General features: G+C 51.9%; 1 protein-coding gene across 5 annotated transcripts; it reads left to right on the top strand.

Annotated features, from left to right (window-relative positions):
- Positions 1 to 496: 496 nt before the first annotated feature.
- PEX5 (peroxisomal biogenesis factor 5) lies at positions 497 to 21,621 on the top strand. Of its 5 annotated transcripts, none has more exons than XM_075552100.1 (16): positions 497 to 754; positions 1,543 to 1,705; positions 1,991 to 2,026; positions 2,459 to 2,591; positions 2,778 to 2,909; positions 12,340 to 12,445; positions 13,138 to 13,228; positions 13,653 to 13,763; positions 14,025 to 14,117; positions 14,446 to 14,565; positions 18,072 to 18,215; positions 18,413 to 18,483; positions 18,889 to 19,101; positions 19,404 to 19,569; positions 19,855 to 20,012; positions 20,212 to 21,621. In XM_075552100.1, exons 2-16 carry the CDS (start codon positions 1,559 to 1,561, stop codon positions 20,411 to 20,413), a joined length of 1,923 nt encoding a protein of 640 aa, XP_075408215.1. In that variant the 5' UTR covers positions 497 to 754; positions 1,543 to 1,558; the 3' UTR covers positions 20,414 to 21,621. The 5 variants fall into 5 exon arrangements, with proteins under 5 accessions (XP_075408215.1, XP_075408217.1, XP_075408214.1 ...); XM_075552102.1 differs by lacking the exon at positions 497 to 754 and adding an exon at positions 871 to 980 and having other exon boundaries at positions 14,470 to 14,565; XM_075552099.1 differs by lacking the exon at positions 497 to 754 and adding an exon at positions 871 to 980.
- The last annotated feature ends 1,386 nt before the right edge of the window (positions 21,622 to 23,007 follow it).

Below are 23,007 nucleotides of genomic sequence, written 5' to 3'. Positions count from 1 at the left end.
CCCCAAGCCCCTCAAGCCCTGTAATTTGATACCAGGACTCCAGTGGTCTTGGCGCCAGGTGAGGGACCAGAGTTTATTTCCCAGTGACCTTGAGGTTTGACAGACGAGCCAATTCCCTGGCAGATGGTTGGGGCCTGCGGCTTAGGTTCACATTTCACATTAACAGCATGCCTAGCAGCAGGTCTGATTTTTCCCAGGAGTGGGGAATACGGTTACCAGGTTGACCTTGACCACTAGCGACGGCGGGGAATGGCTCATTGCACTTGTACCTTGCACATTACCATCTTGAGGTTTCAGGATGCGTCGGACCCAATTTTAGTCTCTGGGTCTGGTCCTTTCCCCAGGGAGAAGAGTGGCGAAGGGATTGGCTGAAGACCCGTGTCTCCATGGAGACTGTGACGCGATCCCTGGACGCGGAGTTAGGAAGGGGGGGCCGACGGGAGAGGCTGAAGGAGGTCCCGGATTTGACCACCTTCCTCGAGTCCCCGCCTTAGGGTGATCCTCTTTCCCGCTTTGCTTTCGAGGCTTGGGAAAACTGGCAGATCCCATTTTGGAGGGGGAAACTGAGGTCCGGAAAAGGCAGCGAATCTTTTGGGGTCATCTTGTGCCCCCAGGAAGAATAGAGGTAGCTGATGTGCCCCCAGGAAGAATAGAGGTAGCTGAACGTGGCAACCGAGGCCTTTCTTCCCCTTCCAAGTCTGGGAAGTCCCCCGTTGTCCTTTGAGCCTTCCCCCACGCAAACCGGAGTCGGCAGGTGAGAGCTCTTCCTGGACAGGTAGCCCAGGCGGTTGTCCTTCCAGGAGCGCGTCCCCTTTAAGAATAGGCTCCGCCCACGACGCAGCGTCGCCCCTGGCGGCCCCGCCCCCTCCAACCGCTTCCGCGGGCCGTCCAGGCCCCTTTAAGGCGGAGCCCCACCCCCGCCGCCCCTCCCCCCGTCCGCACCAGGTGCCACGGCAGGTCCTGCTGCGCGGCGCGCGGCGGTGAGCGCTGGGCCCGAAGGGCGCGCGGCAAGACCCCCGGCTCCCCGCCTTTGTCCGAGGCGGCCGGGGCCCAGGGAGGGGGGGCGGTGGCCGGGTCCTCCCGAGAGAGGGGTCCGGGCGATTTAAAGGGCAGGGGTGGCCCGTAGTGCCAGGGACTGGGGTTAAGGTCGGGCGTTTTTACAGCCCCCCACGCCCCTTTCCTGGACAGTGCCCCTGTGCAGCCCAGCTGGGGAAGTGTCCTCCGTGGACCACGGACCTGTAAGGTCGAGGCCACCTCCCTGGGGGCGGCTGCTGCCCGGGTCCAGCTGGCTGAGGCCAGGAGGTGGAGGCCCACGCCCCCCCCCCCCACACCCCCAGAGGTCCAGGCTGAAGACTGTGTCCTTTGAGAGGGTTGGGGTGGGGGGCAGGCCTCGCCTCCCCGTGAACTCCAGGCAGAGGTGGGGTCCCAGTAAAAGGCACTGGTGTGGAGGGTCGCATAGCCTCCCCCATAGGCGACCTGAGTTGGGGGCTGGGGGGAGGATCTCCCTTGGGGAAACCTCAGTGCAAACTCTCTGCCCATCAGAGAGCTGGCCGTCACCATGGCAATGCGGGAGTTGGTGGAGGCAGAATGTGGGGGTGCCAACCCCCTCATGAAGCTGGCCGGACACTTCACCCAGGACAAGGCCCTGCGACAGGAGGGCTTGAGGCCTGGTCCCTGGCCCCCGGGAGCGCCCACCCCAGAGGCGGTGAGTGGAAGGCCCAGATGTGCACCTTGGGCTAACTGCTTTCTTTATCGTGTTGAAAATGGTGATTACCACTTAATGAGTGTCTACTAAGCACTGTGCTTGTTTATATAGCCGAAGTTGCAGTTTCATAGATGAAGAAACGGAGGCTCAGTGGCAGACTTGACTTGTCCTAGGTTGTCTTCCTAGTCAATGGAAGAGCCGGAGTCTAACTCACTTTTAATGGACCGGAGGATTTTCACCATGGCACCATGTTGCCCTTCTTATGACGATTATTTTCTTTTTCAGGTCTCTAAGCCTTTGGGAGTAGCCTCTGAAGATGAGGTAAGTGTCTTTTCTGCCCTAAACGATTAAGAACTTGGCTACTAGCCAGTAGAGTGGCTGGTGTGAACCCCCCAAAGGTGCTTTGGAAGAGAGGCTTGGCAATCTGCTTCCAAAAGGTGACAGTCTCAGAAACTGTGGAGCAGGTTCTACGATACACACCTGGAGCTGCCGTGGATTGGGCATTGGCTCAATGACATTGTGTTTTTACCTGTAAACTACGCTCATCCTTGTTTCACGTGGAGACCTTTCCTGACCACATGAGACTTGCTTTTGCTTTCTGTTTCCAAGTCTTTGGAAAGAAAGTTTCTCTCCCTTTTTAAAAAAATCCAGTTTTATGTGCTTGCTATTCCTTCAATAGTGTCCCGCCCCCCGAAGGACCCGGTCTCATGGGGAGACCTCCTGACTGTTCCTTTCATCATCTTTGTGTGGCAGCTGGTGGCAGAATTCCTGCAGGATCAGAATGCCCCCGTGGTATCCCGGGCCCCTCAGACCTTCAAGATGGACGACCTCCTGGCGGAAATGCAGGAGATCGAACAGTCCAGCTTCCGCCAGGCTCCCCAGAGAGGTGGGTGCGGTATGTGGTGGGAGCGGAACCCACCGTTCTCTGGGCAGGGCCACAGGGGTTCTGAATTAGGCCGACGGCATTGGGAACTAGATTGCAGACTGAAACAGAAGGGGCGTAGTGTTTCTGTGTGCCCCCTGGGTTCCTTAGGCGTGACGGAATGCAAGGATTTCTTCTTTCTCATTTAAGCCCCTGGTGTGGCCGACTTGGCCTTGTCTGAGAACTGGGCCCAGGAGTTTCTTGCAGCTGGAGATGCTGTGGACGTCACTCAGGATTATAATGAGACAGACTGGTCCCAGGAATTTATCTCTGAAGTTACAGGTGAGGCTCTTCATGGGGAAATCTTTAATGGTTCCTACGGGGCAATCAGAATGTATACTGCTCCCCTACTTCATTTTAGGATGCAGTGTGATTTCAGTTGCTTGTGACTTCCCTGGCCTCTTGATTTATTTTTTGCAGGGCATTGCTTCAGTTGCTAATAGGGACTTGAATTTCATGTTAAGCAGAGGACAGAGTTTCAACTAGATAAGAGATTTTTCAAAATCTATTGTTGAAAGCCAGTTCAAACCCAAACATGCGGATAGGAGAGAATGATGGGTTAGGGCAGTCGGTTTGCTCTCTGAGTTTAATGACTGCAGTGTGGTGAGAGGCTTCCCAGAGACTGGATGGATGGCCATGGTACCCAGGGAGAGCGAGATATCTGTCACAGCACCTGGGATTCTGTTGTCCTTTGGAATGTATTCGGGACCTTGGGAAGTGGGATTGTGGAACTTTATTTCTTTTTAGTTGAGAATAATTTTATTTAGCAATTTGTGATCTCTGTAGAATTATACAAGCAATGCATTAGTACTGTCTCATTTGAAAAGATTCAAATTATAGCAAAGTGTACAAGGATCCTTCATGGCACAGCAGTTAAACAATTAACTACTAACCCAGGTCAGTGGTTCAAACCCACCAGCTGCTCCACAGAAGAAAGACGAAGCAATGTTTCCCAAAACAGCACGAAACCCGCTGGGGCAGTTCTGCTCGGTCCCGTGAGGTCGCTCGGAGTCACACTTGATTCAACAGCCACTGGTTTGGGTTTGATGCAAGGCAAAACCTGAAGCTTCTTACCCAGCATATGGCGCCACTCCCCACCCCCCAAGCCCCCTCCAATACAGTTTCCTCGCTTGAGGGAAACCCACTTGTTTGGGGTCCGTCCTAGGACCCTTCTAAGTGAGTACAACAGCCCATTACAAACAACTGATTTGCCTTACAGTGACCCTACCTGACCCAGTAGAAGAGACTTATCCCAAGTCCACACCCTGATGACAATAATGAAAAAATGAATAATAATAGTCAATGTTTTTTTTTCCCCATAGGCTTTAAATGCATTTATCTGTTTAAACCCCATGAAAATTCTTGAGGTACTTGCTGATTCTAGTTCCAGTTACAGACACGGAAATTGACATTTAGAGGTTAAGTAACTTGCCCAGTTTTGCCTGTGGAGAGTTGAGATTTGACTCTAGGATGAGCTATTTTCTGTCTTGCCTGGCCACAGACTCCAGGTCTGAGAGTGCCCATTGCTCACTTCACATGCTGGATTGATCTTTTGCCAGGTAACCCTGGTTGCTCTCAAAGGGAAGCGCCGTTAGCCTTTCCTCAGTTTATATCAACGGTAGCAAATGCAAATTAGAGAAGGTGAAAAAAGATTCCAGACCCGAGCTGCTCAAGTTTGACTAGCTTGGCTGATCACGGGAATCACCTGGGGATCTGGTAAAACTGCAGATCCCTGATGTCTGTTTGCCACACAGTGAATTAGAACCCCTAGTGGGAGGAGCTCAGGGATCTGAACTTTCATCAGGTCCTCAGGTGATCCCAGTGATCAGGAAGTTTGGAGACCTAGCTTCTAGACCAGTGGTTCTCACTGCTGGGTTGGACCGACCCTTTTGCAGGGGTCGCCCGATTCATAAATTACAGTGATGGGTGAAGTTGGGGTCACCACATGAGGAACTGTATGAAAGGGCTGTGGCATGAGGAAGGTGGACAACCACTGGGCTGGATTCTTAGGACCCTCTGCCTGGATTTTTCTGAGGTGATACTTGATTTCTCTCCCACATTATTATTATTAATACTGTAGTAAGGTGGAAGTTTACCTTAGCAAGTAAGGTTCCCATGTATTAATTTCTGCACAAACCTATTCATAGAGATTGGTTACATTTTTAATAATATGTCCTAATTGTCATCCATTCACTTTGTGATCATACTATTTCTACTACTCTGCAGTTTCCCTGGTCCCTTACTTCCTTGTTTTTGCTCTTGAGTGATTTTTGACCATTTGGTCTCCTATAGATGTTTTTTTTTGTTTTAAAGGTGTTCATTACACATGGGTGATACTCTGTTTTATGAGTGAATCTGTTATTTAGCTCAACGGTGACTTCAAGAGATGAAGTCATCTTTTTTTTTTTGCTTTAAGGTTTAAATGGTCTGTTCAGGTGATTGTCTCAACCAGCCCAGTGTGCCTGGACTTTGTAAGACTTTGAATTCTGGTCCAACTTCCCTCTTGTTCTGTTAGGACTCATCTGCTGTGGCTCAGATGAGAACGGTCAGCAGAGGCCTGACACCCTCTGTAGTTGTCCCGATCTCAGGGTCAGTAAGGCCATGGTTGTGTCTGTAACTGCGTCCCCCAGGTGGCTTATTGTTTTTATGGATGTACATGCATGCACGTACATACCCATATGTACAGATGCCTGTCTGTGCACATCCACGTCCCCACATACACGACCAATGCACATAAATCCCCGGAGACACACGTTCACAGTCCTTGGCTGTTGTCATTGTCGCAAGCTTACATTTATCATCTCTTGGTCAGAAATGCCTTTTTCTACTATACACTTCTTCGTGACATAATTTACCCTGGCCAAGAGAAACAGAATCAGTGGCATTCCTTTATGTGTAGGAAAGAGCCTATATCAGGAAGTATATCAAGAAGGCCTTCCAGCCCAGCTCAAGTCCCTAAGTCTGATGCCAGTCCATAACGCTCTCTCAAGACTCGGCTAGCTGCAGGCTGGGGACACACAAAGTTGAAGTGGGGCGCAGGAAGGTCAGAGGCCAGTGGGCACGGAGTCGCAAGGATCCAGTCAGTGGAAACATAGCAAGGTACTTACAGCTCTCAGGGTCAGTAGGTCCCCATGGGACGCCCCTGGAGCAGGCAGGGTCCCATCAAGCAGGCACGCAAAGGGCCAGAGAGAGGGAGGTTCTCTGGTTCTTGCTCATGAGAAGCCACACCCCCAAGTAAGGCATTATCAGGCTGTGGCCTGGTTGACAGATTGGATTTTACCCTCCACGTTCATAGAATTTCAAGTTGACGTGACATCTCACTGCCACAGTACATTCCCTCCATTTGCCTGACTGCCCTTTCCATTACCACCATCACCAAACATAACACCTCTCCCTCCACCATCTCTGCTGAATGTTGGTGTCTGTATAGCTCGCTAGTCTTACCTTTTCCTAAAAGTGCATTTATGCAACACTTGCCCTTTCGCCACATCATTTTTATTCTCTCAAAGATAGGGCTGTCTCCACATGCAGAAGAGAAAGGCCCCTCAAATCTAACAAACCCAACTCACCTGTAATGAAAGCCAGGGAGCCCTGTGCACAGGGCTCCTTTCCAAGCCGGCAGTTGGCGTGAAGGTGGACAGCAAGTGACTCCTGGTTCCATGAACAGTGCTAAGTACTTTTGATTCTTGAACACGTTTTATCTTCATAGTAGCGCCTGTTAAAAGCCCCTACTCCCCATCGCATAGACGGGGAAACTACGATCTGGAAAGATTAAGTACTTGTGCTTAAAATCATTGAGTAATGGAGTTGGCATTCAAACTCATGTCCGTTTTAGCTTCGGTGCCTAGGTCTTTGTCCAGTGAAAACTTGAACTTGAGCAAAGGTGCTCTCCTCCTGACAAAGGCTCGGTTTTGCATACAAACCCTCAACTTGGATTTTGCAGTCACCTCTTCCCCTCCGATCTCTTGCAAGGTGGCTTCTGCCATCTTCTGACAGCTCAGGAAACAAAAGTCGCCGCTGTGAGTGCTGCAAGGTTGCTGCGATCTGAATGGCGTGCAGTTGGCGATGCTTTCTTTAACCCATAACTGCAAATCACTGCAAATCACTACTTCAACATAAAACTTAGAAAACATGCCGGGCCTGCCTCCTGTGTTAGTCCCCTGTGAGAGAGCTCGCTCTTCTATTTTTATGTTCTGTTGGATCTCTGGCTGCTTCCTCGACACAAAGATCTATGAAACAGGGAAAGACCGTGTGTGTGCTTGGAGTCTGGCTTCATACAAATGTCTCCCGGAGGCAGTGTATGTAGGAAGTCTTCAGATTTGCTGTTGAGAAAGATGGAAGTAGCTTTATCACAGAGCACTGAGCAAGGGGTCAAGGGGAGGGTGACTCATCTGACTCCCTGAATCTCTGGGTGGTTTTGGTGCCTTCCCCCCCCCCCCCACCAGTTTATTAGGTAAATGCCAGGGAGCCAGCCCCTAACAAATCATCATGGGTCCGGGAGGCGCAATTCTACAGCAATAAGATTGTTGTAAAGGCATAGATAATAAGAGAGAGAAGAGAGATTGAAATAAAGGAGTCGGACACATTTCATGGTAGATTGCTCGCCTCAGCCCCGCCCAGTGGTCCAGGTGAGGATGTGGAAGGTGGGAATTGCAGGAGCGAGGGAGAGCAGTGTATTACTAACCAAGGCTTATATCTCTCTTGGGGGCGTGCAGGTCCCCTAACTACAGGTAAGGACATAGGTCACAGGAAGGGGTTGTGCTATAGGTAATACAACAGGCGTCCTCAAACAACGGCCTGCGGCCCGCTGAGGACATTTATTCAGCCCACTGGGTGTTTTTGCCTCGTTTGTTTTTTTACTTCAAAATCAGATATGTGCAGTGTGCATAGGAATTTGTTCATAGTTTTTTTTTTTTTAAACTATAGTCCAGCCCTCCAATGGGTTTGAGGGACAGTGAACTGGTCCCTGTTTAAAAAGTTTGAGGACCCCTGTATAAGGTGACCAGACGTCCCGCTTTTGGCGGGACAGTTCCAATTTTTAACAAATTTTCCCGTGTCCTGCAGCGTTTTTAAAAGTCCTGATTTTTGAAAAGCATGCACGAAAAGCTAGGGTATACGGTTTTCGGCTGCCATGTGGCTATTTCACCAGGATATGAGTTTTATTAATGGTGCCCCGCTGGTGTCCCATTTACCAATGTTAAAATCTGGTCACCTTACTGTAATACAGTGATGAGAGGGGGATGATTTGGGGGTATACATTCAATAGGAAGGGGAGGGATTAGGGGTACACATGTGACAAGATGGGCGGATCCTAGATACTGGGAGGCAGCCTAATTTTGGATGTTACTGAGCAGGTTTGACCTGTTCTCTGGCTCTCCCTAGAAACCATATCAGTAGGGTGTGAACCCCACCTACAGTGGACCAGACCCATTTTGCTGGGGGTGGGGGTGGGGTTGGGGGTGGTTAAATTGGCTGAAGACTGTGTTTGGGTGGGACCCAAGCTAATGGAGTTTGACTGCCTGGTTATCGTGTGACTTCTGCTGCTGCTTTCTGAAAAACAGCCAAACAGAAAGTTAGGTTCTGTACCAAACGAGCAAGAGTGGGGTGACATTAGCCCCAGAGAGGGCAGGTTTAGTTCCCCCTTGAGTCAGAATCGGCCCGATGACAGTGAGTTTGGGTTTTGAGTTGTGACAGTTCCCAATTCTAAGAGATCGGTGGCAGGGAGTTTTGTGACTAGTTCTTGCCGCTCAGAGTTAAGGGGCCAGTGCAAGGCATTGCTTGACAGCCTTGCTGGCTCCGTGCTTTTGGTCAGGAGGGTGTGCTAAAGCCTACAGGCTGGGAGCTTGCAACTGCCGAGATATGAACTTGGATATTAATTTTAGGATGTAAGTTCCCAAAGGTAGGAATGGCCATAAAACCAGGAAGGGAATTGTTGTGGGCTGCAGCCACCAGAAACGGAGGAGTGGGTAATGTGTTTATGGTCAAGTGACTAGGGAAGACTGGGGGCTAGAGCCGGACAGGCTCTCACGCTGTGAGAGGTTTCCATCAGCAGCCGCAGCCCGTGGCTGTGGGATCAGCCTGCTGCTCTTCCACTCGGTCAGTTGTTGACATTGTAACTGTTAGCACTTATTCACATGGGCTGCATGGTCGGAATTGGGAGTGATTTATATTTGTAGGCAAGAAAATTCGTTTAAAAGGCCTGGGAACAGCCACCAGACACTGAGGATGTAAATGACAACAGGAGGGCAGGCAACAATACGAGCTTGAATCAGACCTTTTTGGATCCCTTGGCTGAGCTCCGTCTTGAGGAGGAGTTTTAAACCTGAAGCGGTTTGCGGCCCCGTAATGGTTGCCACTTGGGGCGCACAGTGACATGTCACTGCTGGCTGGTGGGCCTCAGTGGTCAGCTTGGCAGATGGGTGGGCCGCTAAGAGTACCACTTCAGATATCGCCGACTTTACAATCTTCCTAGAACCCGATGGGCGCTGGGTCTTGTGGAGCGACCGATGTAAGGCAGTTTCTAAAGGGAATCCAGTCTTGAAATGTTGAATGACTGGAGATCTGGAAGTTAAAGTAAATGGATTTTTCTTTTCTCTTTATTACAGCATTTGTGGATGATGACGATTAATTATTGCTTTATGAGTGAGTAGACTTGAGATGAGAAATGGTTATATTAAATCTTTATAATTTAATCCCCATTGTTAAGGTCCTAGAATCAAGTTTAGAAGGCACCTTCAATTCCTTTTTGTTTTTTCGCTTTTTTTAACAGAAAATATAGTTAAACTAGAAGTTGCTCTCTGCCCAACCCCCGCCCTGTGTCGTACCAGCCCTCACAATCGAATGGGTCCAAGGGGCGATTTTGTAATTGAGGAGGAAAATTAAAGAGACATCAGACAAGATAAAGCATGCAATTGCTCACTTCCCAGACAGCCATGATCCCAGCAGCCAGGTCTGTGTAGAGAGCATGAATGTATTTCTATTCACGGCTTATATACACCTAGGGGACGTGCACACCCCCTAATTACATTATAACAGGAAGGGGCTGTACCATAGGCATATGTGCGCCAGGAAGGGGATGAGCTAGGGGTCCACATGTGACAAGATGGGTGGGCTCTAGGGTCCAGATGGCAGCCTAACCTTGGTCCTTCCTGAGTTGGCTTGACCTTGTCTTTGGGCCCTCCTTCAGGGGAGCAATCCACTGTCCTTAGGAGAAGGGAGTGGGCCCCACCTAGGGTGGGACAGACTATAGGATCTGATCTCTCTAGACCAGGGGTCCTCATGCGGCCCGCCGAGGACATTTATCCGGCCTCCCGAGTGTTTTTGCTGCCGCTGCCTGTCCTGCTTAACAGCCGACTGGTCCAGTGTGCATAGGAATTTGTTCATAGCTTTTTAAAAAAACTATAGTCCTGCCCTCCAAAGGTCTGAGGGACAGTGAACTGGCCCCCTGTTTAAAAAGTTTGAGGTGGCTGTTAACCGAAAGGTTGGTGGTTCGAGCCCACCCAGGGACGGGATGCACGTTAAGGTGCCTCTCCTTGGGAGGTACAAGAAAAAAAGATTGAGGACCCCTGTAGATGGCTAAAACCCTCAGGGAGGTAACCTCCAAGCAGCTGATTGACCATGTGTTAGCAAGCAGCATCTTAGGTTTGGCATATAATTTGGACAGGACAACCTGGGGAATAACCATTCTGTATCCCACACCTTCCCCCACAAAAAGGTTCAGGGAAGTTCTGACTTTTTGTATCATTATAGTACTATGTCAAAGATTGGGAAATTGCCCCTGGTATGTATTTGTTTATACGTACTTGGGGTGTGTGTGTGTGTGTGTGTGTGCGTGTGTGTGCGTGTGTGTGCGCGCGCGCACGCACGTGTGTATTCTAGGCAAATTCATCATTTGCAGATTTCTGTAACCAACATAGCTATCACGATACATAACTGCTCTGTGTACACAAAGCTGATTTTTCAGTCTGCCATATATATTTTTAAAAATGTGTGGATATTTGAATGCTTCCTTGCAGTTCTCTGGACCAAATATTTCTCCACTTTGTGCTGGATGAAGCACACCTTTCAAGCAGGGTGCTTGGATGTAGATTCCGTTCGGCAGCCTCAGCTGCGCGGAGCGTGAGGTTCAGAAGCCAATTACGAGAGGTGAAACTGAACTTTGACAGGCGAAGCAAGCAGCGGGCGACAAAAGCCTGAGGTGGTAACTCAGGGACGGCTCTGGGGCGTGGACAGCAGCCTCACTGGGACCTTGCCTGCTGTGGATGCGCGCTTGCTGGAGCAGGTCGCCCTGCTTAGTACGGTCGGTCTGCTTCATGTGTGCATTCTCGTGCAGTCTTCACAGCAGCCTCTGTGACTTGATAAGTAGGCCTGTTTTATAGACTTGGAAATGGAAGCGTGAAGGATTAAATAACACAATGACAACGGGAAATTAAGAGACAGGGTCCATGATCAACCCCCTCCGCACCCCCGAAACGCAACAGAACAAAGCAATACACCTGTCCACGACAGCTCCTGTTATATGAATAATAAGTAGCGTGCTATTCTTTGCAGTTAGGCATATCTTGAAAGTCTTGATCCGATGTGGAGATCAATTTGGTAAAAGTATGCTGGCACAGTTAAAGTGGAACCGAAAGTTCTGTTACGCAATCATACGGAGGGGCTACGTCTTGGCTTCTCAGACTTGAAAACAACAACAGCCAGCTGTGGACATTGGGCGTCAAGAGGACGGCCGCTTCAAGTGTGTGCTCTGTAGAGCTGTGGACCGAGGGCCGAGGGCCCGCTACTCTAGGGCCGCTGGAACGATCTTTTGCCTTGCCCCATTGGCTCCCTCCCCGCCTGCCCCAGGGCAGTGAAGAGCAAAGTCCGGGAGGCCGAGCCGCAGCGCAGCGCCTCCCCCGCTGACTTGTTCCTCCTGGGGCTGCAGCAGTGCCCCTTGTCACTAGTTTCTGAAGTTGTTTCTAGAGTTTGACTTAAAAACACAGCCCCCAAAACTTGACTCAGATGATCCAAGTCAGACTGGGGTGGCAGACTGGGGTGGCGGTATGAGGCGCAGGGGAGCCTGCAGCCTTCGGGGAGACTAGAGTTCTGTATCTTGATGTGCTGGGTGGTGGTTCTGTATCTGTATTCATAGGTAGGGAGCAGTTAGGCAGTCACTGTCCTTAAGTTGGGCCCACTCTGTGTGCTTCCTTGTTGGCATGTAATAGTGCATTTTAAAAATGACAACAGCATGAACTGGCAAGAGTGGGCCCATGTTTCTTTCATCCTAGCCCCGCGTTCTGCCACGCAGATCCTCTTGGCGTGATGTGAAGCCTTATTGGCGGTGTGGACTCTGGACCGACGGCGAGCAGTTCAGAGCCTTCTGTTCTCAACTCCTTTCCAGCTCCCTGTAGTCCCTTCTAGGAAAGGGAGGCCCTTGTGCCTACCTGCCCAATTGAAGGGGAAGAGTGTGATCGGTCCTTTCTGAGCTGCGTTGTGTGGTCCTTTGCTCACAACTCGCAGTAAATGCCTTCTCATGGTTCCTCTGGCGTGGGCTGGCTCCTGAAGCTTGTGTCGGAAATGGAGCCTCTTCTTTTAACCAGGGGCGTCCGAGGGAGTCCCCGGAGCTTTGTCTGATTTGGCTTGGTGAACGGGATCGGTTGAGTATGTGCTTACGCTCCCTGGCCCTGGCCCCTCAGTGGACTTGGCGTGATTTCCCCTTCTCTGCTCCTTGCAGACCCCCTGTCGGTGTCCCCTGCCCGCTGGGCTGAGGAATACCTGGAGCAGTCCGAGGAGAAGCTGTGGCTGGGGGAGCCTGAGGGGACAGCCACCGCTGATCGCTGGTGAGCCCCGCTACTGCGCTTTGGATTCCTGCAGAGGACAGCCCCGTCCAGCCCTCTCCAGCTACATCCTCTCCAACCAACGTGCCATCCCTTCTTTCTTCCTTCCGTCTTTAAGATTTCCACCAGTGCTGTCGCGCCAGTTAACCTCTCACATGTTGTGAAGCCAAGAATCCCAACTAGACCCTACTAGGCAGCAGCTCTGATGAACAACCCCAGAAACCAACTGCATGCCCTTGAGGCCATGCTGACTCATAGTGACCCTCCGCAGGCCGAGGCTCCTGTATGTCACTGTTTACAGGACTACAAAGCCCAGTCTTTCTTCCCCAGAGCTGCTGCTGGGTTCAGACGGCCAACCATGCGGGTCCCAGCCCAGTGCTTAGCCACTAGACCACCAGGGAGCCTCCCCGTTCCGACAGCCTGACCTTTTGCACTCTCGTCCCTCTGCAGAGCTGAGCTTGCTCTGTTTGCTCTGAAAGCATGATGCTTTGGGAAAGGGGAGGTAAAAGCTGTAGCTGGGTTTCCACTCCCGCCCAGAGGCCTCCTTTAATGCAGACTGGGGTTGGTAGGCACCTGCGAGTGGAGTGGTGTCCCCCTCCCCGCTCATAGGCACTCCGATTGCCCTGGCCTGGGAGTAGGGGCTGGCAGGGGAGGTGGCGGACGCTGTCACGTGAGTGTAAGCCTCACCTTCTCAGGTACGATGAATACCACCCTGAGGAGGATCTGCAGCACACAGCCAGCGACTTCGTGGCCAAGGTGGATGACCCCAAGCTTGCTAACTCGGAGGTGAGCTATATCCTGTGGCTTCTCAGCCCAGCAGGACTCGTCTGCACAAGCAAGAGGCTGGCTTCTCTGGCCCCTGTTGAAAGAGGCCTTTTCCTTCCTGTCCAGAGGATAGACGTAGGGGCTGTGTCTCCCTTCCAGTATTGTCTCTATTTTCCTTGTTGCCGTTTCTCTTCTCTGACGCTTTCTTCAACCTTTAGAGACAGAAATCCTTTTCCCTTTATTTTCTCTCTCTCCCTCTCTCCTCCCCCTTTCCCCCTCCCTCTCCCCCTCCCTCCAACTTTTTCCTGGCCAGGGTTGTTAGCACAGTTGTTTGCAGCTAGAGGTGGTCAGGGGAGGGGCGAGTGCAGGGTCCTCTTGGGCATGGTTCAGAGAGCACACCTGGAAGCCCTCTCCCCAGTGGCCCATGTGTGTCTCTGTGCCCCAGTTCCTGAAATTCGTGCGGCAGATTGGCGAGGGGCAGGTGTCTCTGGAGTCCGGTGCAGGGTCGGGCCGAGCTCAGGCAGAACAGTGGGCAGCAGAGTTTATTCAGCAGCAGGTATGACACTGACCCGTCCCAGCCCCACCTCAGCAGCACCTGGTGGCCTCGGCTTCGGGCTCGGGGTGCTGCCGTCCTTGATGGGGAGGGGTTGTTGTGGCCAGCTTCTCCCGGTAGCATACAGGTACTGAGCTGGGTGGGAAAGAGGTGTTGAGGATGGGCTCCTCCTCAGGAGTGTTGAGGTGGGTGGTGGTTTGTGGGGGGCTGGCTGTGGTGCGGGGGGTGCAGAGTGGGGGTGCTGAGCAGCGTTCTTTGTCACAGGGTGCCTCGGAGGCCTGGGTTGACCAGTTCACGAGACCAGCCAACACCTCTGCCCTTGATGTGGAGTTCGAGAGAGCCAAGTCAGCTGTAGAGGTGAACACAGGGACAGGGACCCAAGAGAGACTCCCTTGGCCGGAGTGGGTGTTAGGGACATCGAAGACGAGGGTGACTGCGTTTCGTAGCGTCCCTGGGCCATCTGTGTCAGAATTAGGGGCCGGGCCGGGGATCGCCTTATAGAAAATGCCGACTCTGCCCGTGAGGGGACAGAATCGAATCAGGGACACGTGTGTCTTAGAAGAGCGCTCCAGGACATCCTTCCTTAAACTGCAGGGCTGCTCCTTCGAGCCTGAGTCTGCATGGGCCGAGGGGGCGGGGGGGCCTCGAGGAGTCTCTGGTTGCAGCTCCCTTCCCGTTCTTACAGTCTGATGTCGATTTCTGGGACAAGTTGCAGGCAGAGTTGGAGGAGATGGCCAAGCGCGATGCCGAGGCGCACCCCTGGCTGTCCGACTTGGATGACCTCACCGCTGCCTCCTATGATAAGGTAAGAACTCGCTCTTCTGGTTCGAGAATTTCTTTCCTTGTCTCTCCTCTGAGGCTGTGACTGGAAGATGCTCACGTTGAGTACTCTCATTTTCTGGATCCCTTCCCTAACAAGCAGCATGAGTCGCCCCCTTGCTGCAGCCCTCCTCCGGCCTTCGGTGTGTCTTCTTGGGCTGCGGCACAGTGAACGTTCTCGTCTGTGGATATGCCAACGCAACGCACTATGTGGACCGAGAGTCGAGGCTGCAGCTGATGCAGACTGTGCACCGTTTGAGAAGACTGTGAGCTCCCTTGGTGGGAGTGGTCGTTTGTCCACTGTGTCTTTGACGCCACATCTCGATATCTTTGTTTTTGTTGTTGTTAATGTTGTATGATGAACTGGGTGAAGGTATACAGAGCAAATAATTATTTTTTTATTCCATAATTGACACACAGTTTGTCTCATGCTATCAATTGCAGTCCCTACTGTGTAACGTTGCCTCTCCCACTTCCTCCTTGTGTTTTGTTTTCGTTCCTCCCCCCTAGCCCTTCTGATTAACTGCTGCCCTTTTATCTTAAAGGATTGGTTATTGTAAAGTGGGCGTGCCTTCCTAGTGTTATTGGCTTCCCTATCGACCTGTCTGGTTTTGCTGAAAATTGAGCTTTTGGGGTGAGTTCATTTCCAGACCTGAAGGATGACAAAGGGCTCTCCCAGAGCTGTCCGACCTGCCAGCCCGGCCTTTGATGCTTTTGAGTTTTGTACCACACTCTCTTGCTGTGTCCGGGACCTACTGATGCGCAGTTGGTAGTGGTAGCAGGCACTGCGTCTCTGGTCCCCGAGTTGAGGTTGATGAGGTCCACTGGTCGTTTGGGCGAAGGGTTCCCTGCATATTTGATTGTCTTCACTCTGGGCACTGGGTGGAGAGAGACTAAGATGGGCACCTTACATGGCCACTCACTAGCTCTCAAGACCCAGCGCGGGATATAGAAGGTTGTCGTGGACTAAGAGTGCTCATGGTGGTTAGCTTGCATAGACTTGAGGTCACGGCAGTACTGCCAACCCCATCCTCAATGCTGTGGGTTGCTAAGAGTTACTCCAGAATGCTCTTTTGTTTTGTTCATTTATGCACATACTCTAATTTGGAAAATTCTTCCCTAGTCAGTACTGCAAGAAGGGTAGATTGCATGGATTAGGAACCAGCATTGTGGTTACAGGAGGATGACACTGATTCGTTGCATTGGAGAGGCCTGAAGGACATCTCGATCACGCTTGTTTTCGTACACAGGCACACACACGCGTGTGTGTGATGTATTAGTATGGTGTTTTAAGTTGAAGTTTATATAGCATATTTAGGTCCCCACTAAATAATTTTGATACAGTTCTGTGACATGGGTTGCATGGTCCACCTTCTCCTTATTTCCCTTCTTCTTTGCCTCCTGCATGCCAGCTCCCATCCTGTAGCTTTCCCCGTTGTTCTAGGGCAAGGGTGGGCGCCGGCCGCATGCAGCTGTTTGTGCAATGCAGCACGGCAGTCCCCGGCGATGTGGTGTGCATTTGCTAAGCCAGTCTGTTATTTGGACAGAAGGTGACGGCTGGGAATGGCTTCACTTCTGAGTGCCCAGGACTGTTTGAGAGCGGTAGTCTTCCTCTCCTCTCGGATGGCCCAGTATGCATGGCCTTCCTTAGGGGTTTTAGTGTTCGACATTTTCTCCCCTTCTCTCTGGGACCTTTGGTTGTGTCCTGGTTAGAATGGCCAGTCGAGGGAGCTGAGCCCGGTGTACTGTGCTCAGATCTCGGGCCAGATGAGGGTGACACGCATGATTTGTCGGGTGGACTAGTGGAGGAGTCTTTGGTTGCTCTCATTTCCGTTTTGTTCCACATACGTAGAGAACAATAGTTATATCTCGGGGGTAGCGCACAGCTTTCAGTGACTCACTGAACTAGGATGTAGACCATTTTCTTTATGAACTCCAGTCGATCAAGTCGTCCCAGGACACTGTGGTCCCAAGTCTTCAAGCCTAGTATACCAGCCCGAGAGGTGTCTGGTTATGTCTAGGTAGTATCTTCACAGACACTACCCTCGTGTGCTTCAGTGCATGTATGAACACCCACGCAGTGCACGTGCACATACACGTGTATATGCATGCGCCTGCAGATGCGTCTGTATGTGCACTCCATTATACTCCTATGTGCCCGCACACGCCCTTGTGTGTACAAGACTTCCTGTCTACACACACATTTCTTGGTATAATTGTTACAAAATTGCGTGTTACAAAAATCATTTACCAAAGTCACCTGTATATGTTTCTTAGTATCTTCATTTACCGTGGGCAAGCTGTGCAGGCTTCCCCGGTACTTGGTGTTGAATTTCCTATCACCGAAAGAACAAGTGTCTACTGCTTAGAAAGAGATTCCTCCTTCCTCTCCCTCCCATTCCTCGCCATCCTCGGTCATTGCCTTCTGTGTGTGTACCCATCCTGGGTCTTTTACGAACGTGCGATTGGACGATGGCTGTCTTGCTGTGACCAGCTTACTTTCCGCAGCATCGCGTCTTCCCGATCCATTCATGCTGTGCTTCGGCGCCTCCGCCTCGTTTGGTTCCCTTGTCTACATGGACGGTGTCTGCTCTGTGTCCATCACTGGGTGCTGAGGTTGCTCTGATTGTCTGATCTGGTGAGGAGCACTGCAGTGATCCTAGATGTGCACGTGTCTGTCCTTGTCATCACCTTCGTGTCTTTGGATCTGTATGCAGAAGTCGGATGGCTGGACCGTAGGCATTGCGATTTCTCACTGTCTGAAGCAGTGCCATGCTTTTGCCGTACTGGCTGTACCATTTTATAATTCCGCCTGTGTAATGCCCGGCCCTGGTCAGCATCGACTCGCTGGCAGTGAGTTTGGTTTTGGTCCATATTAAGGAAGTTTTCAAAGCAATGAGGATAGTATCTGTTTAGAGTATTTTAAACTTCTTGGCGAGGCTCTGGTGTATATTCCCATTTGATGCTCTCAGAAGGTAAACATTGTTTTCATTAGGAAATGGACTTAGAGATGGACAGTAATTTTCCCCCTATAGGGTGTTGCAACATATGGATGGATGATGGACAGTATTAAGGTGGAGTGCAGAAGGATTTATTCTATTGAGTTCTAATGGTCTAGGGCTGGGGTTGGCCTGTCACCTCTTTATCTGCGGCCTGCGAGCTGAGAATGGTTTGAGTGTTTGTTCCTGGATGAGCATCCCCGGATGTGGAAACGCAGGTCTATCGAAGACTTCCTGAAATAGACTCACCCCTCCCAAGGGTCAATGTCTGTCCTCCCGCCTTGCTCCCCACGTGTTGTGAGCGGGAGAGGCAGTGTGAGCCTGACACGGAATGGGTTGACTTGAGCAGCGATGGTGCTCTGGAATACAGAGCATTGCCGGCCCGTACTCCCCGAGTCCTCTTGGGCCCCAGCTTCTTTCTTCCTCGTCCCCGTTGTGGCTCATCCTTTGACCCCGAGCTCTCTCCTTTCTCATTTGCTTCCCTTCCTTGTAGGGGTACCACTTTGAGGAGGAGAACCCCCTGCGTGACCACCCCCAGCCTTTTGAGGAAGGGTTGCGGCGACTTCAGGGGGGGGACCTGCCGAATGCTGTGCTGCTCTTTGAGGCGGCCGTGCAGCAGGACCCGAAGCACATGGAGGTGAGGGACTCGTTCTCCTGGGGCCGGCCTCGTCTGCTGCTGAGCGCAGCCCTAGGTTGGGCAGTGCAGATGGGCTAGGGCCTGCGTGCTGGACGGTGGCCGAGGGCTCAGAGCAAGATGGTGAGCGGGAGAAGCCAGAATAGGAGAGGATGGAAAGGTGAATCCAAGGGTGATGGAATCTGTCAACTTCCCTCTAGGCCTGGCAGTATCTGGGTACCACTCAGGCCGAGAATGAGCAAGAACTGCTAGCCATCAGTGCACTGCGGAGGTGAGTACACAGAAAGGTGGGCCGGGGGATGGCTGCAGGTCTCTGCAGGAGCGTGTAGGAGGAAAGGACCCAGGCCCAGTTCCTTGTCTTCTTTCTGGGCACTACCAGGACTGTTTTCTCAACTTCCACACTGAAGTTGGGAGAGAGGTGGAGCTAACTGGCTTTAGTCTCTTCACCAGCTTTGGGTTTCTTCGTGAGGCCACGGCTGGTTCCTTGGTCACTGACGCTTGCCTCGCCACCGAGCTGGATCTCGACTCTTAGCTCCCATGCCAGAGGATGCCTCTGGATCTCTCCTTGGGGAGGGTGGGCATTGTGGTTGGATTGGACGCTTGCTTTCAATTGCTGGGAACTGATGGGTGCCAGTGCCATTGCTGACGCCAGGGCCGCCCTCTTCTGTCCCAATAGATGCCTGGAGCTAAAGCCGGACAACCGGACAGCACTGATGGCACTGGCGGTCAGCTTCACCAACGAGTCCCTGCAGCGCCAGGCCTGTGAGACCCTGCGAGACTGGCTGCGCTGCACACCTGCCTACGCCCACCTGGTGCCCCCGAGCGAAGAGGGGGCCAGTGGATCAGGGCTCAGCCCCGGCAAGCGCGTCCTGGGATCTCTCGTATCGGAGTGAGTGCCAGGGACCGAGTCCCAGGGGGTAGGATGGGACCTTATTTCGCCAGTGTGGGTTCATTGAGACCCAGGGGCCTGACACTGGGATGGGGACCGCGGGACCCACTTGGCGGGGCAGTCTCCGTTCTCCAGGTCAGTGTTAGGGTGAAGCAGAAAAACAGGTTTCTGGGGTCGAGTTTGGGACGGCGGGATCTTGAAGCCGTGGTTGGCTGACTATGGAGTTAATTATGGAGGGCGTGGCAATGTAAACCTAACCGTCTACCCACTTAGTTTCTGTGTTTCCCCGACTCCTCCTGCAGCTCCATGTTTCTTGAAGTTAAAGAGCTCTTTCTGGCCGCAGTGCGCCTGGACCCTTCTTCCATCGACCCTGACGTGCAGTGCGGGCTGGGCGTCCTTTTCAACCTCAGCGGGGAATATGACAAAGCCGTGGACTGTTTCACGGCTGCTCTCAGTGTCCGTCCCAATGTGAGCCTGCAGGGAGGACGAGGCCTTCGTTGGGACGCCAGGAGCCATGGGCTATTTTCCCCAGTGTCCCGTAGGCTGCTTGCCCAGGGAGGATTGAGGAGAGGAGGGCGGGAGTCCAGGGTCATTGGGATGTGAGAGCAGAGTCTGCCTGGGTGAAGAGTTAACATTGTGGCCGACTGTTGAGGAAGGGTGGAGGGCCACCCCTGTCAGCACAAAACAGAGTGGGAGCTGGCGTGGGGCGTGGAGAGAGCTCGTGTGCCTGATGTGTCTGCATCTCCACCCCAGGACTATTTGTTGTGGAACAAGCTGGGAGCCACCCTGGCCAATGGAAACCAGAGTGAAGAAGCGGTAGCTGCCTACCGCCGGGCCCTCGAGCTGCAACCTGGCTACATCCGTTCCCGCTATAATCTGGGCATCAGCTGCATCAACCTCGGGGCTCACCGGTGAGAGTGTCTGTTGAATAACCGAGGGATGGATGGGTCCCCCGGGTCCATCCCCCTCCCCCCACCCGTTTCCAGCTCCTCCTCCTTGGGTTGTGCCATTTCACTAAGCAGCCCTGGCGTTGTCTCCCCCGACGCCAACAGCCGCCCGCCCTCCGTGGCCATTCTGCTCACCAGCTCTCACTCCACTTCTTCCCTGCAGGGAGGCTGCGGAGCACTTTCTGGAGGCCTTGAACATGCAGAGGAAAAGCCGGGGCCCTCGGGGCACAGGGGGTGCCATGTCCGAGAACATCTGGAGCACGCTGCGCTTGGCGCTGTCTATGTTAGGGCAGAGCGATGCCTACGGGGCAGCGGATGCCCGGGATTTGCCCACGCTCCTTGATTTGTTTGGCATGCCCCAGTGACAGTGGGATGGGCTGCCCTGTGAGTGTCTGCCCGGAGGGGTCCCCGCGCTGGCTGTGACTCCCTCTCCCCAAATGGGCCTGCCAAGGGGGTGGGCTGATGACCGTTAGCGGTACGACCTCTCAGGAGTTGCCTCAGTATAGGGTCCGGTAGCCCGTGTTCCAGTCCCTACGTGATGGTAGGAAAGGGAGCTGTGTGCTCTCTGTCCTTGGCACTTCCAGGGCCGCGTCCACATCCAGCGACTGATCTCTCTGCCCGTCATGCCCTTTCTTGGTGCTGCTTTTTGGGTAGGGCCCAAAGATAGAGGGTATCTGTCATCAGCTGCCATTTCTCACAGGGCCTACACCATCTGTAACGTCTGTTGTGTCCCGTTCCCCCTTTCTTGGGAGTTGATAGTGTAGCATCTGTAGTCAGTTATGTGTTGAAGGCTCTCCTGCCATGGCCCCTCTCACAATGATGACGACAGCTGGGATAAGGCGTGTGTTGACTGGACTCTCGAGCGGAGCTCACCTTTGGGAGAGGTGTTCATGGTTCTGGTGTACTTGACCTTCTGCTCAGATTCCCTGCACGGCACTGCAAGCAGACATTGCTGGTGTCCTCATCATTGTGGGCGTGCTCAGAAGCTTAGATGTGGGTCATCAGTGGGCCAGGGCCCAATGCTTCAGTGTGGGGGGTGGTCGCTGGGAGGATGGAAACTAGAGGGGACCAGATGGGGTCAGATCCAGGGCTCTGTTCTAGGGGCTTTGGTGGGAGGACCCTAGGAGCAGGATGCCGCCGCTGTGGTGCAGCAAACCCACCTCTTACAAAGGCCCGTTTGTGGGAGTTGAGCGAGTTCTGGGAAGTTTACGGATTGCAGCCTTGCCAAATTCTTTCAAAGACGGGCACCAGTGTTACTGTAAGCCTTTGTCGTCCTTCTTGACATGTTTCTAGGGGAGAGGGTAAGCAAGTCCGCCTCCCTGTTACCTCACAAGGTGAAGATGAAGCAGCCTTTTGGATTCTTCTCAATGTTCCTGCAAGATATGCAAGCCCCAGAAATGACTGCTAAGCCTTTTGCCTTGTCTTCAGTAGCTAATGATCAGAGAGATTTTTAAAAGAAAAATAACTACCATGGTCTCAAAGTTCCATCCTGAAATGTATTTTTCTCTGTATGAATGTGTATATGATTTAAAAATAAAAATGTAAAATATTTGTATGAATAATAAACAGCTGACACGGGTTTGAAGCTCGTTGCTGGTTGTGAAGGTCAGGGGTGGAAGGTGGGTTGGTGTTTGGAGAATTGGTATTCAGTAGTTTTCCTCTTCTGTCTTCAAGATCGCATTGGAAGATTAATTATCCGTCTGGCTAATCATCCTGAAGAAGCTAATTATGTGCTCAGTGGTGGTATGAATAAGATGGGCAGGGTGTCCCTCGTCATGGCGCTGATGTTCCAGTGAAAGGGACAGTGTTTAGCAATCACAGACCTTTACTCTGTTTGCTGCCCCCAAGGAAAACAGGGTGTCATATAAAGGTTAAAAGTACCAGCCTGTGTGATCCAAGGCTTATAATAATAAAGTACAAATCCATGGGAGGGAACGATGAGCTTACATTCTGAACAGTCAGCTTGTAGAAGGCTGTGGTTGACAGTGGGAGCCCCAGATCCACTCACAGGGCCCCCCCAAAATTGGCTTTTGACGCTAGTCCAGAGATGTGTTGAGCCCTGCTCTCAGGAAGCGTTTTCAAGTTGGCCAGTTTAAGGCATAACGCCTTAATCGATCTCCCTCATGACCTACTTTGGATTGCTTGGGGGTGCAGTGGCTGCACCCTGGGCCGTGACCCACAAAGCCAGCAGTCCGAAGCAACAGCAGCTCAGAGGGAGAAAGACCGCCCAGAGACCCGCGGGGGCTCCCTGTGAGTCAGCTTTGGCTTGAGGCGGTAAGTTTTGGCCCGTTTGAGGAGCCGTGGTTGTGTAATGATTTGTGTGTTAGGCTGATAAACTGCAAGGTCAGCAATTCTTAGCTACCACTCATGGGGAGGGAGATGGGGCTTTCTACTCCCGTAAAGAGTAAATGGTCTACCCTGTTACAGGGTTGCTATGAGTCAGCATCTACACGATGGTGGTGAGATTTTTTTTTTTTTAGTTTGATCTATTTTGAATTTGTTCCAGTTTTTAGTATTTTATGGCTTTTCTTTTTCATTGGAAGCTTTTATGTTTTTTTTGTGTGTCATTTTTAAAATCTTGATTTTTTTTCTGTCTGAAATCTAGGAGAGGTAAATCTACAGGGTCAGCAACTGGATTAATAATTACCTAGGGACATGGCAGGGAGGCTTGGAGGGGGATGGGACACTAATGAGTACAAGGAAGAAGAGAATGTTCTAAATTTGTAGTGATTGCACAGAACTGCTCAGTACCCTTGAACTATTGAATTGCGTGATAGGTGAGTTACATTGCCTAAAAAAGGTTCCTGCATGTGGTGTGGCCAGTTGGCTTGAGTGTCAGCGGAAGGTTGGTGGTTCCTGGACGTGCAGACTGAGTGCTGTTGGCTTGAGCTGTGGTGAAGAAGATGGAATGGTCTTCCAGAAGAACACGCCAATCTGCCTTTACAAGTCAGCCTGAGGC

This window comes from Tenrec ecaudatus, chromosome 6, assembly GCF_050624435.1.
Source record: "Tenrec ecaudatus isolate mTenEca1 chromosome 6, mTenEca1.hap1, whole genome shotgun sequence".
NCBI classification, from domain to species: Eukaryota; Metazoa; Chordata; class Mammalia; order Afrosoricida; family Tenrecidae; genus Tenrec; species Tenrec ecaudatus.
Note: the sequence above shows the minus strand (reverse complement) of the source record. Positions and strands in the feature narration are given on the sequence as shown.

Excerpts from the sequence above, each read along its gene's own strand:
- PEX5 (XM_075552100.1), top strand. The coding sequence starts at position 1,559 with ATGGCAATGCGGGAGTTGGTGGAGGCAGAATGTGGGGGTGCCAACCCC. Across the intron at positions 13,229-13,652 it reads CCAAGCTTGCTAACTCGGAG|TTCCTGAAATTCGTGCGGCA; the intron begins GTGAGCTATATC and ends TCTGTGCCCCAG. Across the intron at positions 20,013-20,211 it reads ATCAACCTCGGGGCTCACCG|GGAGGCTGCGGAGCACTTTC; the intron begins GTGAGAGTGTCT and ends TCTTCCCTGCAG.